Source organism: Colius striatus, chromosome 22 (assembly GCF_028858725.1).
Source record: "Colius striatus isolate bColStr4 chromosome 22, bColStr4.1.hap1, whole genome shotgun sequence".
NCBI classification, from domain to species: domain Eukaryota; kingdom Metazoa; phylum Chordata; class Aves; order Coliiformes; family Coliidae; genus Colius; species Colius striatus.
The window spans coordinates 5,201,904-5,218,316 of record NC_084780.1 but is presented as its reverse complement, the minus strand read 5'-3'; the positions used below and the strand labels follow the sequence as shown (position 1 = coordinate 5,218,316).

The 16,413-nt window shown below is 62.1% G+C and overlaps 1 protein-coding gene across 1 annotated transcript in view; it reads left to right on the top strand.

Moving 5' to 3' along the window:
• NAV1 (neuron navigator 1) overlaps positions 1 to 16,295 on the top strand; it is a 65,516-nt gene extending 49,221 nt beyond the window's left edge. Inside the window, 25 exon segments of the mRNA XM_062013386.1 lie at positions 587 to 725; positions 915 to 1,212; positions 1,619 to 2,312; positions 2,426 to 2,878; positions 3,083 to 3,124; positions 3,250 to 3,401; positions 3,984 to 4,154; positions 4,680 to 4,732; positions 5,005 to 5,082; positions 5,268 to 5,351; positions 5,506 to 5,617; positions 6,200 to 6,321; positions 8,057 to 8,253; positions 8,357 to 8,519; positions 8,654 to 8,828; positions 9,044 to 9,141; positions 9,254 to 9,349; positions 9,510 to 9,669; positions 9,759 to 9,994; positions 10,633 to 10,787; positions 10,935 to 11,006; positions 11,242 to 11,438; positions 11,713 to 11,831; positions 12,080 to 12,274; positions 12,808 to 16,295. Coding sequence (XP_061869370.1) covers positions 587 to 725; positions 915 to 1,212; positions 1,619 to 2,312; positions 2,426 to 2,878; positions 3,083 to 3,124; positions 3,250 to 3,401; positions 3,984 to 4,154; positions 4,680 to 4,732; positions 5,005 to 5,082; positions 5,268 to 5,351; positions 5,506 to 5,617; positions 6,200 to 6,321; positions 8,057 to 8,253; positions 8,357 to 8,519; positions 8,654 to 8,828; positions 9,044 to 9,141; positions 9,254 to 9,349; positions 9,510 to 9,669; positions 9,759 to 9,994; positions 10,633 to 10,787; positions 10,935 to 11,006; positions 11,242 to 11,438; positions 11,713 to 11,831; positions 12,080 to 12,274; positions 12,808 to 12,903 — 4,357 coding nt within the window. The 3' untranslated portion in view covers positions 12,904 to 16,295.
• The last annotated feature ends 118 nt before the right edge of the window (positions 16,296 to 16,413 follow it).

The following is a 16,413-nucleotide window of genomic DNA, read 5'->3' as shown; positions in this document are numbered from 1 at the left end:
AGCCCCATGCTGCGGGGCCAGCCAGGCCCGTGGGGCGCACAGACTGACTGACGGCCCTGGAGATGGGCTTGTGCACGCTTCACTGAGCCCCTGGCATGGAGCAGCTGCCCTGGCACAGCCACGGTGCCCATACCTGTGCCTGCTGTGGGTGCAGGGGAGGGGGGAACAGGGTGTGGTGAGGCAGTGGGTGAGGGCCACACAAGGAAGGGTGGATGCTTGGTGGCCGGTTCGTTTACTCCAGCTGGTCCCTGCCCTTTCCTGCAGCCCTCCCGACCCTCTTGGCATGGCAGGTCAGAGTTGGTGCCAGCTGCAGTGCTGCCAGCCCTGCTGGTGTGGGGGCTGATCTCCCTGTGCTGGGACCTTAACAGGGACACACAGGGTCAGTGGGGATTGTGTGCCAGTGGGACAGTGAGGCTGTGCCAGGCTGGGCTGCAGCCAGCTGTGGCCACTGAGTGCCAGCTCCCTGCTGTGGCCTCGCAGAGGGTGCTACTGGCAGCCGATGTTTGTGTCCTGGCAGCCATGGCAGGAACCACCAAGTAGGGCTGGGGCTGGGCAGGGGGGTCTGATGCTGTCTCTGCCCTTGCAGCTGGGATGAGAGCAGCTCCATCAGCAGTGGCCTCAGCGATGCCTCCGACAACCTCAGCTCAGAGGAGTTCAACGCCAGCTCCTCGCTCAACTCGCTGCCCTCCACCCCCACTGCCTCGCGCAGGAACTCGGCCATAGCGGTAGGAGCCTGCGGCACCCCGACCCTTCCTGGCACCGGGCTTGGTGCTGCCACCTCTGCGGGGAAAAAGGGGATGGAGGATGCCAGCATGGGGAAACAGAGGCATCCCTCACCCAGCTGGCTGGTCCTCCCTTGGGAGGTGGGTTTGGGGTTGGTGCCAGGAGCAGCCCTGACTCTGCTCTGCCTACAGCTGCGCACGGACTCGGAGAAGCGCTCGCTGGTGGAGAGTGGGCTGAGCTGGTACTCAGAGGGTGAGGACAAGGGCTCCAAGAAGCTGGACTACGACAGCAGCAGCCTCAAGATGGAGCAGGGCTCCTGCAAGTGGCGGCGGGAGCCCTCGGAGGCCGGTGAGGATGGGCCCAAGGGCAGTGAGCTGAAGAAGCCTGTCAGCCGGGGCACCCCGGGCTCCCTCAAGAAGGGCAAGACCCCTCCGGTGGCTGTGACCTCCCCCATCACCCACACGGCCCAGAGCACTCTCAAAGTGGCAGGTGAGAGCCAATTTGGGCAGGGTGCAGCTCCTCTGATGGGAGAAGGGTTGGGTGGCATCTTTGTGGGCCTTCCCGGAGCACATGTACCTTGGGAAGCTCGGTGGCTGCAGTTGGATCCAGCAGCAGGACAAGTGCCCAGGCCGTGCTTCCCTGCAGGCAGGCTGTGTATCTCCTCCTTGCCCATGGCCGTGCCTGCCCCATAGCCTCGTGGCCACCTGCCATGCTGGAGGTTAGCTGAATGCACTGGGGTTATGGCTGTGGCTCTGCCCTGGCTCCTAGGATGGTGGCACATCACTTCTCCATCACATCCCTGCATCTCAGATGCCACTGTCCTATCTGGGCTACCTCACATCCAAATGTCCTCAGAGCCTCCTGAGACATTAACCCATCCTCCCCTGCTCGCTAGGCAAGCCCGAGACCAAAGCCACCGACAAGAGCAAGCTGTCTGTGAAGAGCACAGGCCTGCAGCGCTCCTCCTCCGACGCCGGCCGTGACCGCGTTGCTGATGCCAAGAAGCCGCCCTCGGGTCTCACCCGTCCCTCGGCCTCTGGCTCCTTTGGCTACAAGAAACCAGCCCCTGCCACTGGCACGGCCACCGTCATGCAGGCCGGGGGCTCGGCCACGCTTGGCAAGATCCAGAAGAGCTCCGGCATCCCTGTCAAGCCGGTGAGCGGGAGGAAAACAAGCCTGGATGTCTCCAACACGGCCGAGCCCGGCTTCCTGGCCCCAGGGGCTCGTTCCAACATCCAGTACCGCAGCCTGCCCCGGCCGGCCAAGTCCAGCTCCATGAGCGTGACGGGCGGCCGCGGCGCCAACCAGCCGGTCAGCAGCAGCATCGATCCCAGCCTGCTGAGCACCAAGCAGGGCGGCATCTCGGTGTCGCGGCTGAAGGAGCCGTCCAAGATCGGCGCCGGCCGTGGCACACCGGCCCCTGTCAACCAGACCGACCGCGAGAAGGAGAAGGCCAAGGCCAAGGCAGTGGCGCTTGACTCTGAGTGTGGGACGCTGAAGAGTGTCAGCTCACCTGAGAGCACCCCGAAAGCCCAGGCCAACCTCCCGCCGGCGGCCAAGGTGGCTGAGCTGCCCCCCACGCCTCTCAGGTACGATCCTTCCGCCTCTGAGGGAAGCGGGTGCCCGGCACGGCTGTGCCAGTGCCCAGCTGTGTCCTGCACACCCAGCTCACCTGCTTCCTTACCCCGTTTCCTTCATCCAGAGCGGCTGCCAAGACCTATGTGAAGCCTCCATCACTGGCCAACTTGGACAAGGTCAACTCCAACAGCCTGGACTTGCCGTCCTCCAGCGAGCTGCAGCCCCCACACACTGCCAAGCTCCAGGACCTGCACCCAGCTGGCGGGCACCTCGCGCCCTGCTTCACTCCCAGTCCTGCTCCCATCCTCAACATCAACTCGGCCAGCTTCTCCCAGGGCCTGGAGCTCATGGGTGGCTTCAGCGTCCCCAAGGAGGGCAGGATGTACCCCAAGCTCTCAAGCCTGCACCGCAGCATGGAGTCCCTGCAGATGCCCATGAGCCTGCCCAGTGCCTTTTCGGGGGGCAGCACCACCACCCCTACCCCCACCGCTGCACCCCCTGCCAACACAGAGGAGGAGGAGGAGGAGGCAGGGGAGTTGGGCTGGAGTGGGAGCCCCCGGCTTGCACACCTGGACAGGTACGGCTGGAGGGAGGCCATGGGGCTGCCAGGGCACCTCTGTGGGCTCAGATCCCTCCCTGCCATCCTGCCATGACCTTCACCTGCTTCAGAGGCTGGTCCTGCTACATTTCTGGGCAAAAGCTCCCTGTCCTCAGAGCTCAGCCCTCATGGTACCTTCCCTCATTTGTGTAGGGCTGTCACTGATCTTTTCTTCCCTTCCAGTGCCAACCGTGACAGGAACACGCTGCCCAAGAAAGGGTTGAGGTAAAAGAGCCAGAATCACTTTTGGATGGTGCTGGGGAGGAGGATGGGCATGTGAAGGCATCCACAAGGGGGTGCAACACAGTGCCAGCCCACCTCACCGTGCCTGTCTCTGCTCCTCTCCACAGGTACCAGCTCCACTCCCAGGAGGAGGCCAAGGAGCGACGGCATTCACACGCTGTGGGCAGCGGGCTCCCCGAGGCTGAGGATCAGCAGGAGCTGCCCTCACCCCCTGCTCTGCCCATGGCTCTGGTCGGGAAGGGGCCGCTCACCAGCATCGGTCAGTGCCCTCTGCTGCAGCACACCCTGTTCCCCCTGCTCCCCATCACCCTTGCTCCCTGTGCTGCTGCTTTTCTCCTTGATGCCCCCAGCAGCCCAAGCACCCAGTGCCTAGTGCATTTGGCGAGGTGCTGGGTGGTGCCCAGGGGCCAGGGATGTCCATCACCTTCAGGGGATCTCATCCATGCTCAGGGCTCTGCCTGCAGCTCCCTGTCCCTCTGGGGCAAGGGGTGAGCTCTGCCCTGCTCCTACCAGGACTTGCATGTTCCTGGAGGTTTGGGAGGTCCAGGCAGAAAGGTTGGGGCTGCTGGTAAGGGGCAAGAGGTGATGAGGTGCTCCGGCATGGAGGTGGACACTCTTCAAGGTACTTCTCAGCCTTGTGGTTACCTTGGTGCTGGTTTCTAGGTCTCCCAGAGTAAATCTGCATTTTATCTTTTCTCCAGCCCCTCCCTGTTTTGCAACCTCCATCTTTGCTGCTTCTCTACATCCCAGCTCAGGGGGATCGCTCCCAGCCCTGCTTCCCCATCCTGATCCCAGATCCCCATTGTGACTCTGACCCTGCCTCTGTGCCTCCTCCTTGCAGTGAGCCCCACTTCCTCCACAGCCCCGCGGATCACCCGCTCCAACAGCATCCCCACCCACGACTCCACCTTCGAGCTGTACAGCACGTCCCAGATGGGCAGCACTCTCTCCCTGGCCGACAAGCCCAAGGGCATGATCCGCTCGGGCTCCTTCCGGGACCCTGTGGACGATGGTGAGAGTGTACTGCACCCCAGCCTGGGTGGAGGGGGCTCCTGTGGGGTGCTGAGGCTCCCCTTGCACTTGTCCCTTCCTCCTGGTGCTGCTGCAGCACTATCAGATGGATTGGTGCATCCTGTCTTTGACATCAGAGCAGGCAACAGTAGCCCCAAGGGCCCTGGTGAAACCATCTGTGCTGGTATCCACCCTGGGCCACAGCCTCCCCTGGACCTTGGGGTACCCCAGGGATAGCCCCAGGATGTTGTGGCACCTGGGAGCTGCCTGGGGACCTGAGCAGGCAGGGAGGGTGCAAAGACCCTGGGCTCAGCCAGAGAGAGAGGAGGGTGCAGGTGAGGAGTGCTCCCCATGCCTCGCTGCGCACGTGCTTAGGGAGGCCACCAGCCATGCACTGTACTGAGAAGCAGGCAGCGCTGAACAGCCTCTGTCCCACCCCTGGCCCCACAGAGCCCCTGTGCCCCTGCCCTGCTCTGTGGTGCTGCTGGCCGGGGCAGCCTGACGTGCCGGGTTTGTTCTGTTGCAGTTCACGGATCGGTGCTGTCTTTGGCCTCCAGCGCCTCCTCCACCTACTCCTCCGTAAGAGCCGCCTCTGCTGCGCCGCTTTGTGCATGGCTGGGGGGGCGGGTGGGAACTGGGGGGCCTCTGTGCATGCCTCTGCCTGTCCGTGCCTCGCTGCCCTCCTGACTGCCTGCCTCTGTCTGTCTGTCCCTCTCCGCTCTCGTGCCGCCAGGCTGAGGAGAAGATGCAGTCCGAGGTGAGCCTGCGCTTCTCCGCTTGTCGCCCGCCCCTAGTGCCGCAGCCGGGGCAAGGGCCCAGCCCCTCTCACTCCCTCCCCTCTCTCCCCACAGCAAATCCGCAAGCTGCGCCGCGAGCTGGAGTCCTCCCAGGAGAAGGTGGCCACCCTCACGTCCCAGCTCTCTGCAAACGTGAGTCCCTGCTCACACCAGCTGCTGCGGGACGTGCCGCTCGGTGACTCCGCGGCGCCTGGGGCTGCTGCTGGCCCGTGCCCACCGGAGCCTGGATTTCCCCTCTCCCAGCCTCTTGCATCCCACAGCTGGCAGCGGGTGCTTGCTCAGCTGTGGGTGCTCAGCCCTTTCTCCACTTCTCCCAGGCCAACCTGGTAGCAGCTTTTGAGCAGAGCCTAGTGAGCATGACATCCCGCCTGCGGCACTTGGCTGAGACTGCTGAGGAGAAGGTGGGTGCTGTGGGGGTGTGAGTGGGTGTTGGGGGGCACCGGCGGTGTGGGAGGGTGCTGGGAGATGCTGGACTTGGGTGAAGCTGCTGTGGCATTGCCCACCCCATGGGTGCTGTCGGGATGTGCCCTACGGCTCCTGGCTCTGTGCCCGCAGGACACGGAGCTGCTGGACCTGCGAGAGACCATCGACTTCCTGAAGAAGAAAAACTCAGAGGCCCAAGCTGTGATCCAGGGTGCCCTGAATGGCACTGATGTCACCCCCAAAGGTAAGGCATGGTACTGCAGGGGTACAGCCCCCTAGCTGGGCTGCTCCTGCTCAGGGCTGACACAGGGTCCCCAGGCCCACCTTGTGCATGTGAGGTGGGCAGGCAGCAGCTTTTCCCTTCCTTTGACCCCTGAGCATCTGAAGCCAAGGTTGGACAGCCAGAGCTGTCACACAGTGGGTCTTGCTGCTGACAGGAGGGGAACAGGATGGTCATCCTCCCCAGGACGCCTCTGCTATGAGCCCTTTACCAACAGTCCAGTTTGAGTGTCAGACTCTGTTCCCATAAGTGCTGTTCCAAGCCCTGAAACCTCAATGTGAGTGCAGGGCACTGATGGGGAAATGACCTGGGACAGGAGCAGAACAGTGTGTGCTCTGGGCCTCTCCTTGGGGTTTGAGGTCACGGGCCCATGTGGTGTCTGAGCCCCACATCATCTCACGAGGTGGCTGAGAGCTCAGAAGGTGTTTGGGTGAGAGAAGGGAAGAGGCACAGGGAGGAGAGTGAGAGTGGCTCTGGCACAGAGACAGAGGCAGTTTGCTGATAATCTCCATCCCTGATCTCTCCTGCTTCTCTCTCTGACCCCAGAGCTACGTATCAAGCGGCAGAACTCCTCTGACAGCATCTCCAGCCTCAACAGCATCACCAGCCACTCCAGCATCGGCAGTGGCAAGGACGCCGACGCCAAGAAGAAGAAGAAGAAGAGCTGGGTGGGTTGGACGGGGTGCTGGCAGGAGGAGCGGGGCTGGGGGAGCTGCTGGCAGGGTCTGGCCAGGGTCAGCCCCACAAGCCAGCTGCTCTCAGCCTACCTTGTCCCCTGGGGACAGCACTGGTGAGGAGTGTGTAGCACCATGGATTTGTGTCTTGATGTGTTGGCCGGGACTTCTCCAGCCCCTCTGGGAGTTCTCCAGCCCTGGTCCTGCACGCCTGCTCCCTTGGTTTTTCCCCTCTGTGTCTCCCCTCTGTGCAGGCTCTGGCAGTGCCAGGGGGCTGGATGCCCCAGCCCTTTCCCTGTAGCAAGCAGCTCCGAGCTGGGCACGCAATTAAGTCTTGCTTTGTTTTGTTTCTCTCCCCCTATGCTGACCTCAACCCTTTTTTTCCAGGTGTATGAGGTAAGTCCTACACCATCCCCTCCACCCCATGCCGTGCCCGGCCAGGGCCCTCGCTCCATTCTGTGGGACGGTGCTCATAACACTACCCATCCCATCCATCCCACCAGCACTAACCCCCAGCACAGCCTGTCCCAGGTCCCAGCACACCTTGGCTGCTTCCTTTGACATTAAGGCCAAAGTACATAACCAGGCAGAGGGGCCAAACTGCCCCAGGCAGCCCTGGGGCAGCAGGAAGGGCTTGGATGGGGACTTGTGGACGGGGACGGTCCCCTTCCTGCCTAGGGAGAGAAGGCACTGTTCTGACTCCTTTAGCCAGATCTTTGGGGACAGGGACCCTGGCTGCAGCTCTGCCTATGGCATTGGGCTGTGGTGCTGCCCATCTCTGCCTGGCCAGGACTGGCCTGATATGGCCCTGAGTGCCTCTGTCCCTGCTGGGGACCCAGGTGGGTCCCAGTGCTCCTCTGCTCTCCTGCCAGCAGCAGAGCCAAACACCCACATGGGTTTTTATGCCAAAACACAATGCTTTTGGGGACACACTGGACCAGCCTGCCTGGTGCCTGTGGGAGCTCGGCTGGGTCCTGCCTGTTTTCCACTCCCTTTTCCTCCCACCTTCCTTTGGAGCAGCCCCTGCCCCTCCGGGGAACACGGCATGGGGCTAGTTGCCTGTCCTGCTGCTCTCCCACGGGCTGGTTGGTGTGTAAGTGGGACCCAAACTCGCTTCTGGCCTCTATGTAGTGTCCATCTGCTCACCCCCTGCTCTACCTGTGCTGTGTGCATGCTGCATGCCTGGCCATGACTGTGGGGACTGGCTCTCTGCACTTCCAGGAAGACCCACTGGGCAGGGGGGGAGTGTGGGGCTGAAATTATCCCCTGTACCAGCACCCTGGCTCTGCAGTGGCTGGAGGGGGATATCCCTGTAAGTGCTGCTTGCTGGGATGCTGTGGATGTGAGGATGGGGCTGGCCCTCCCTAATGGAGCAGGGTGCTGGGGCTGTGCCTGGATGTGCTGTGGTGGGGGCTGACAGGGAGCAGGGCTGGGGGAAGCCCAGGCAGGACATGGGCACCATTCCTTGTGGCTGTTTAGTGCCATCTAGGCTGGGCCTGGGGTGTTGGATGAGGGGCTGTGCACTCCATTTGCCAGCTGAGATGGGGACAGGCCAGTGCCTTCCCCAGGGCAGTGGTTGGGCACAGTACTGCCTTCATGGTGGGTATGGTGTTACTGGTCCCTGTGCAGACTCTGGGGGTCCTGGGTGGATGGAGACCCAGGGCAGGACTCCGCTTGCAAGGCTGCACAGTCAGGCCATCCCTAACAAGAGCATTTCCATCTCCTGTAGCTACGCAGCTCCTTCAATAAAGCCTTCAGCATCAAGAAGGGACCCAAATCAGCCTCATCCTACTCGGACATCGAGGAGATCGCCACGCCGGACTCGTCAGCCCCCTCCTCCCCCAAGCTGCAGCACGGCTCCACGGAGACTGCCTCCCCCTCCATCAAATCCTCCACCTCCTCCTCCGTGGGCATCGACACGGCTGAGTACGTGAGGCCAGGGTGGGCAGCACAGGGAGGGGAGTAGGTCATGGGGAGTGTGGGCTCCTGCCCTGGATGTGTGCAAGACACAGTCACTCCCTTGGTCCAGGCTCTTCCAGGCCCACGGTGAGGGTGAGCCAGAGAAGAAGGAGGTGTCAGAGCTGCGGTCAGAGCTGTGGGAGAAGGAGATGAAGCTGACAGACATCCGCCTGGAGGCCCTCAACTCAGCCCACCAGCTGGAGCAGCTGCGAGAGACCATGCACAACATGCAGGTGAGGAGCACTGCCAGACGCCTGCCTGGCTCTGAGCACCTGGGTGGCCACAGGCTCTGCCCCCCTTCAGCTGTGCCACAGCCCTGGGATGCTGCTGGCATCCTCACCCTGTGCCCTAACTGGTTCTCCTGCAGCTGGAGGTGGATCTCCTGAAGGCTGAGAATGACCGTCTCAAAGTGGCTCCAGGGCCCTCAGCAGTGCCAGGCTCCGTTCCTGGCCATGTCACGAGCACGTCGGCCTCCTCTTCACCACGGCGCTCGCTGGGTCTCACGCTTGGCCATGCCTTCAGCCCCAGCCTGGGGGATGCAGGTAGGGCTGAGCAGCTGCCAGATGGAGAAGGGCTGGGGCAGAGACATGTATGTGGTGGGAATGTGCTGCTGCTCACCTGGAGGCAGCTGTGCCCAGGCATCTGCCGTGCTGCCAGTGCCTCAATCCGCAGCAGCAGTGTTTGGCTCAGGCTGAGCAGAGCCAGGCCCGGTGACTGGGCTCTCCCTGCCAGCACAGTCTCACTGCTCCCTCCCCAGATGTGTCCCCCATGGATGCTGTCAGCGCTGGCACCCAGAAGGACGAGCTGACGCTGCGCATCGTGGTGCGCATGCCACCCCAGCACATCATCAAAGGGGTAGGTGTGGGGAGCCTGGTCTGACCCACTGCCATGGGGCAAGGGGCAGAGACTAGCTCGTTGAGGCTGGACACAGTGCTTGAACTCTGCATGCCTCTGCATTGGCTCTTAGGACCTCAAGCAGCAGGAGTTTTTCCTGGGCTGGACCAAGGTGAGCGGGAAAGTGGACTGGAAGATGCTGGATGAGGCTGTCTGCCAGGTCTTCAAGGTAAGAGCCCAAGGACCTCTCTTCTGAGCACCATCCTTTTACACTGCTCTGCCATGCCTCATGCTCCCTGGCCAGATCCTTGCTAGGATCTCCTGGACTTGCTGAGCTCCTCTTGCTCCCTGCCTCGGAGGGACTGGCAGCCCTGTCCTTGTCCATGTAGGATTACATCACCAAGATGGATCCTGCTTCCACTCTGGGGCTCAGCACCGAGTCTGTCTATGGCTACAGCATCAGCCACATCAAGCGTGTGCTGGACACGGAGCCGCCGGAGCTGCCGCTGTGCTGCCGGGGCCTGACCAGCATCGTCGTCACGCTCAAGGGTCAGTGTGGCCGCCAGGCTCCAGCCCCTGTCCCGCCCTCCCTTTGCTGGGGAGTGTGAGCAGGACACTCAGCCCTCCCCTGCCTGCAGGCCTGAAGGAGAAGTGCGTGGACAGCCTGGTGTTTGAGACGCTCATCCCCAAGCCCATGATGCAGCATTACATCAGCCTCCTGCTGAAGCACCGGCGCCTCATCCTCTCAGGACCCAGCGGCACTGGCAAGACCTACCTGACCAACCGCCTGGCCGAGTACCTGGTGGAGCGCTCGGGCCGAGACGTCACCGAGGGCATCGTCAGCACCTTCAACATGCACCAGCAATCCTGCAAGGTAAAAGTACCTTCCCCTGTGCTCGGCTTTGGTGAGGCTGCACCTCAAATACTGTGCCCAGCTTTGGGCCTCTCTCTATAAGGACAGTGAGGTGCTGGAGAGGATCCAGAGGTGGGTACCAAGCTAGGAAAGGGTTTGGAGCACGTCTCAGCTGAGGAAGGGCTGAGGGATCTGGGGCTGTTCAGCCTGGAGAAAAGAAAGCTCAGGGGAGACCTTCTCACTCTCTACAGCTACCTGAAAGGAAGCTGTAGCCAGACTGGGGTGGGTCTGTTCTCCCTGGTAACAAGCAATAGAACAAGAGGAAACAGCCTCAAGTGTCACCAGGGGAAGTTGAGGCTGGATGTGAGGAGGAATCTCTTTGGTGCCAGGGCTGTCAGGCATTGGAAGGGGCTGCCCAGGGAGCTGCTGGAGTTCCCGTCCCTGGGGGGGTTTCAGAGCTGGGTGGATGTTGCACTGAGGGCATTGGGCTGATGGGACTGGGACAAAGGCTGGACTTGAACTTAGAGGTCCCTTCCAGCTGAAATGATTCTGTAGGGGCTCAGAGCAGCCAGAAGTGCCTCTTTTGGGCCCAGGTGCTGTGTTCCCCACCAGTAGCTGCACTGTGGCCCCACGTGTGACGCCCAGCCCGTTCCTTGCAGGACCTGCAGCTGTACCTCTCCAACTTGGCCAACCAGATCGACCGTGAGACGGGCACGGCTGATGTGCCGCTGGTGATCCTGCTGGATGACCTGAGCGAGGCTGGTTCCATCAGCGAGCTCGTCAACGGCGCCCTCACCTGCAAGTACCACAAATGGTGAGAGCTGCTGCTGGCACAGACACCCCTGCAGAGGAGGCTGCACGGCTGCGTGTGTCTGCTGTGCTCACATCAGCTCTGCCCCGCGGCAGGGGGGTGCAGGGGGCTTTTTCTCATGGATCCTGTCTCTCTCTGTCACTCACTCAGCCCCTACATCATTGGGACCACCAACCAGCCTGTGAAGATGACCCCAAACCACGGCCTCCATCTCAGCTTCAGGTGGGAGTTGTACATCCCCGGACTGTCCCTGTGGAGTTGTTGGGGGCAGAGGCTGTCAGCCCTGCAGTCCTGGGGACACATCCTGTGGCTGGGGATCCTGATAAGGACCGAACCTTAGGCCTATCCCTGCCATCCCATAAGGACCCCTGGGCACATTACAGGTCTCCTGAGGGTGCTGGGGAACAGGGCAGCTTGTGTGGTGACCCAGCCCTGACCACCCAGGTCTTCTCCCCAGGATGCTGACCTTCTCAAACAACGTGGAGCCAGCCAATGGCTTCCTGGTGCGCTACCTGCGGCGGAAGCTGCTGGAGTCAGACACCGACGTCAATGCCAACAAGGAGGAGCTGCTGCGTGTGCTGGACTGGGTGCCCAAGCTCTGGTACCACTTGCACACCTTCCTGGAGAAACACAGCACCTCTGACTTCCTCATCGGTACGGCCTCGCCACACACCTCTCTCTTCTACCTGGTGCTGCTGGGAGTCCCCAGGGACTGGGCCAGACCCCTCCTTGGGGGTCCTGCAGAGCTGTGCTTTCCCAAGCAGCCTCGAGTTGCACCAGGGGAGGTTCAGGCTGGATGTGAGGAGGAATTTCTTTGCTGACAGGGTTGTCAGACATTGGTTGTCAGGCCCAGGGAGCTGCTGGAGTCATCATCCCTAGAGTAGGGGCACCCAGTTCCCATTTTCACTCTCTGTCTTCCTGCTGCCAGGTCCCTGCTTCTTCCTCTCCTGCCCCATTGGAATTGAGGATTTCCGGACCTGGTTCATCGACCTGTGGAACAACTCCATCATCCCTTACCTGCAGGAGGGGGCAAAAGATGGGCTCAAGGTACTCAGAGCTGCCTGGCACGTGGGAATGCGAGCCTGTGGTACTGGGGGCCATGCCAATGCAGCAATCTGATGGGGAGGGGGGCTGCTGGGATTTTGGGCACAGATGGCACCTCTGTCGGTCCCTGCCCTGCCCTGGGACTGCAGTGGGATGTGCACTGTCCCCATAGCACAACGGGGCTCGTGCTGCCCTGTCACCAGCTCTGGCACATGCTAAAGCAGCGGCTGATGTTCACTCCCCGTCTGCAGGTCCACGGGCAGAAGGCAGCCTGGGAGGACCCCGTGGAGTGGGTGCGGGACACCCTGCCCTGGCCATCAGCACAGCAGGACCAATCCAAGCTGTACCACTTGCCCCCACCCACCATCGGGCCCCACAGCATCGTTTCTCCTCCCGAGGAGCGCGTCAAAGACACAACCCCCAGCTCCCTGGACGCGGACCCCCTGGTATGGCCCCGCTGCGCCGGGCACCGGGAGCTGGGCTGGGCAGTGCTGGTGGGGAGGGCAGAGCAAGGTGGAGCTTCACCTTCTCAATCCTCTTTTCAGTGTAAAAAAGCCTGATTTGGGGATGCAGAGACGTTTTGGCACTCATGGGAAGGGTGGTGGGTGCGGGGTGGTGGCCCTGGCAGATGTGCCAGCGAACAGACACGGTGTGTGCACACACAGAGCCACACACAGGCTGTGGCTGGCACAGTGTGTCCCTATGTGTCACCCAGAGAGGCTGCTGGCAGGCAGCAGGCTGCCACAGATGATGTGCCAGGGCCTGTCCCCCCAGCACGGCTTCAGCGTGCTCAGCCTTGGGCATCCCAGCTGTGCCCAAGGCCAGATCCTGGCGACAGGGAGGGATTTTGTAGCACTTGCAGGCTTTGCTTTGGCCTCTGAGGAGCTCTTGGGGTGGCTGAGTTGTGTGGGAGGGCAAGGAGGGCATCCACTGCCCTCTCCCCACCCTCAGCCTTGGTGCAATGCCCCTCTCCCCGCAGATGGCCATGCTGCTGAAGCTCCAGGAAGCCGCCAACTACATCGAGTCTCCAGACCGAGAGACCATGGTGGATCCCAACCTGCAGTCGACTCTGTGAGGCCTGGACGTGCCGGCCCGGGCGCAGGGGAGCTGCCGCGGCCGCCGCTCTCCTTCCCCTTTGGCATCCCGGAGCGCAGGGCTGGCGAGCGAGCGGAGGCCGCCGGGGCTCTGGCGTGTCCCGGCAGAGCGTGGGGAAGCTCAGCTCGTCTGTGGGAGAGCACGAGCTGCCGTCTCCCCTCCCGACCTTGGGGGTAGGAGAATCCTGGTTTCTCTTCTTGGTATTTTCTGTCTCTATTGCAAACTCTCGGGCCTTGGGGCCAGGGCGACCGATGTGGCTGAGCTCCCCCTCCCAGGAGCCGCAGGAAGGCCCCTGCGTGGGGCAGGGACCCCGCGGGAGCCGCCTGGGCCGGAGGAGCTGGGGGGCTCAGGGGCAGCGTGTGGCTGCAGGACGAGAGCGTGGGCACGAGGGTCTCCAGCTCCCTCTGCCCCAGCCAGGCACAGCCGAGGGCGGGCGCTGGGGAGCTGCTGCTGGGGGAGCGCTGGCCGAGGAGCGCGGCTCTCGCTGCTCTCCTCTGCCTTCCCCGTTTGGCCTGCATGGCAGCCTCTGCGACCAGGACAGCCCAATAAACCCTGCTTTGGTTGTTTTATTTTGTTTCCCCTCCTCTCACATTTTCCTTTGGCCGAGTCCAGACTTTACTTTGGTCCCTTTTTTTGTTCTGGTTCTCCTCTCTCCCGGCCTGGAGCCCGTGGCCCAGTGCCCATCACTTCCCTGTAAGCAGCTCCCTTTGGTTTCTTTTGCAGCTGTTGGTTCCACCACTCAAACGACCTCTGTTACGAAACTGGTGCTCACTGGACAATCTCCAGTCCCTGAACCCACCTCCTGGGGCCTCACAGCTTGGCTGAGATGGGACGTGGCAGTGGGCAGCAGCGGGATGCTCCCAGAGCAGCTGCTTGTCTGCTGCCCCCCCCTCCCCAAAAGCACAAGGCCAAGGCTGGCCCCGGGCCAGGGTTTCCCCTTAGGTCATGGTGCCACGGGGCATCCCCTCCCTGCCAGCTGCCTGCCCCAGCCCCTCGGTGCTGGAGGGCACAACCTGCCCCACGTCCCCCTGGGGCTGTGGGGAGGTGGATTGTGCCTGGGGGGGTCCCCGTGCCAGGGGCTCCCCGTGGTCCTGTGCCTTCCTGCGCCCCAGGGCCGGGCAGCATCGCGCTGTGCCCGTGTCAGTGCTCTGGGGTCATCTCAGCCTGCCACGTGTCCTCTGGGCCCTGCCCTGCGGTGTCACGGGCGAGGCTCCTGGCACGGACGGGATCAGCCCCGGTGCTGCCGAGGTGCCTTAATCCCCGGCCATGCGGGAAGGGGCTGGCACTGGCACTGCCAGCTCCCGCTGCTATGTCCTTGGCCTGTCCCCAAAGCTGGCTTGGCTGGGCTGGGACAAAGGTGCTGGCAGGGGTTAGTATGGCCAGGCTGGGGCTGCTGCTCCCAGCACCCCTCGCTTGCCCATCAGCACCTCCCTCCCTGACCCAGCTGGGCGCTGGGGACCCGGCAGGACAGGACCCTGGCGAGCCTCGAGGAGAAGAGGTGGCCCCAGGGTCTGGTCGGCTGAGCCCTGCCAGACTGGGGACTTGGCATCTGCCCCCCTTCCTGGCACCGTGGCCGTTGTGACCTTCAGGGACCCCCACAGCCCTCCACCACGGGCATCCCCTGCGCAGGCCGGCCGTGCAGCCGCCGCCTCTGCCCTCGGTGCTCTCCTCTGTCCCCGCTGCCTGCACGGCCCGGCCGCTGGTGCTCACTGCTCTGTCCGTCCAACAGCCTCCCCGCCGCGTCCCCGCCGCCCGGGCCGGCCCCTGGGTGCAGGGCTGTCCCTGCCCACGCTGGCCTGGGCGCCAGGGCTTTCCCGTCGCCTTCTCTTTGTGTTGCCGCCGTCGGCTGAGGACTCGCTGTAAATAGATCTGTAGTGGGAGGCCCTGTGAGCTGGTGGGGCCCGGCCCTGCGCCTCTTTCCTTTTGTTTTTTTGTACTCTGTGATAACTGTGCTGTGCTGACTTCTTTTCTGATTGTACAAGACACCGTCTCAGCAGCTGCTCGAGGCTGGCGGTGGGCACCCGGCTGCCCCCTCAGCTCCTCTCGCCCTCCCTGGGGCTCCGATGCCCGGGGCAGGAAAGGGGATGATGCACCTTTGGGGTGCCCTGAGGAGTCACCCCTCTCGCTTTACACGGCAGCCTTGGCTGGGCCTGACACAAGTAGCCACCAAAAAGTTGACCAAACTGTCCCCATGCCCCTCTCGCTTGAGGTCACACTGCTGGGCATCCCCCAGCCTCCTGCCTCCAGCTTTGCCCCATCCTCCCCCGGCTCAGGGCTGCCCTGAACCCTCAGCCGGGCTGTGAGGGGGGCAAGTGGCACAGGAGAGTCCCCCAGGGCAGGGAGAGGGCAGTGCTGCAGGTGTGCTCAGGGCTGGTGCACGAGGGGCAGGGAGGTGATGGTGCTCATGGGGTTACCCAGCAGGAGGGACTGGCCCGGAGGGGTTCCTCCTGTTTTCACCGAGCACCCTGTCCCCAGACAGGACGGCTGTGTGTGGGGCTCTGGGCACCCAGCGTCTCCCAGGGCTGCCGGGGGCTGAGCCCCTCTGGCCCCAGAGGATGGGCACAAGGATTGCACTAGCTCATCCCCAAACACCCAAGGGTGCCTGTCACCCCCAAAGATGCCTGTCCCCCCCAAAGCTGCTTGCAGCCCCAAAGGTGCCTGCCACCTCCACAGGTGCTGCTTGTCCTCAAAGGTGCCCGTGGCCCCGGGGAGCACCCGGAGCCCTCCCGTGGGGCCGGAGCGGGGAGACACCAACACCTCCCCCTCCTGTCCCCTCGAGCTGCTGCTGCCAGGTGGCCTGAACTTTACAATTTTAGCTTTTTTCTATTAAAACCAAACGACCTTTTTTTAATTAAATAAAAGACAAACTGGACAAACCCCCGTTTTAGATGATCTGTGTGACTGACTGGGTTTTGTGTTTCTTAACTGCATGAATATTCCTGCCCAGGGGTTTTATAGCACTTTTTAAATTTCTCTTTAAGATTTTGGTCCAGATTTCTACTGCTCTCGCCTGTCTGTCTTTGCTTTCTCCTTTGCATCCTCCCAAGTTTGTAAACTCGCTCCATTTTATACCTGATGTTGAGACCCGACCCCACGTTGTACATAGCTGCGGGAACAATCATAGGGAACAAACACCATCTGGACTCTTTCCGTCATCAGTTGTTTTTACTTGAAAAGAAGTTTTCAAAGAAGTATAAGAGGAAGCCAGGAAAAGGCTTGAGGATACTACAGAAATAAGGAAAACAAAGACAGAAAACAAATCCAGCCCTGCACCAAGTCGGCTCCTGCTGCCCACGCTGCCCGCACCACCCGGCATGTCTCTTCTCGGTCGTCTGTCTAACACCATTGGATTCAATAAAGTTGTCTCCTGTACTGCCTGGCCTGGGCTGCTGCTCCTGTGTCTGAGTGACCGTGGGCTTGTCCCTTTGTGTGTTTGTGTGTGTGTGGACAGTTGTGCTCATCCTCTGCATCTCTACCCCTTAGTGCGCAG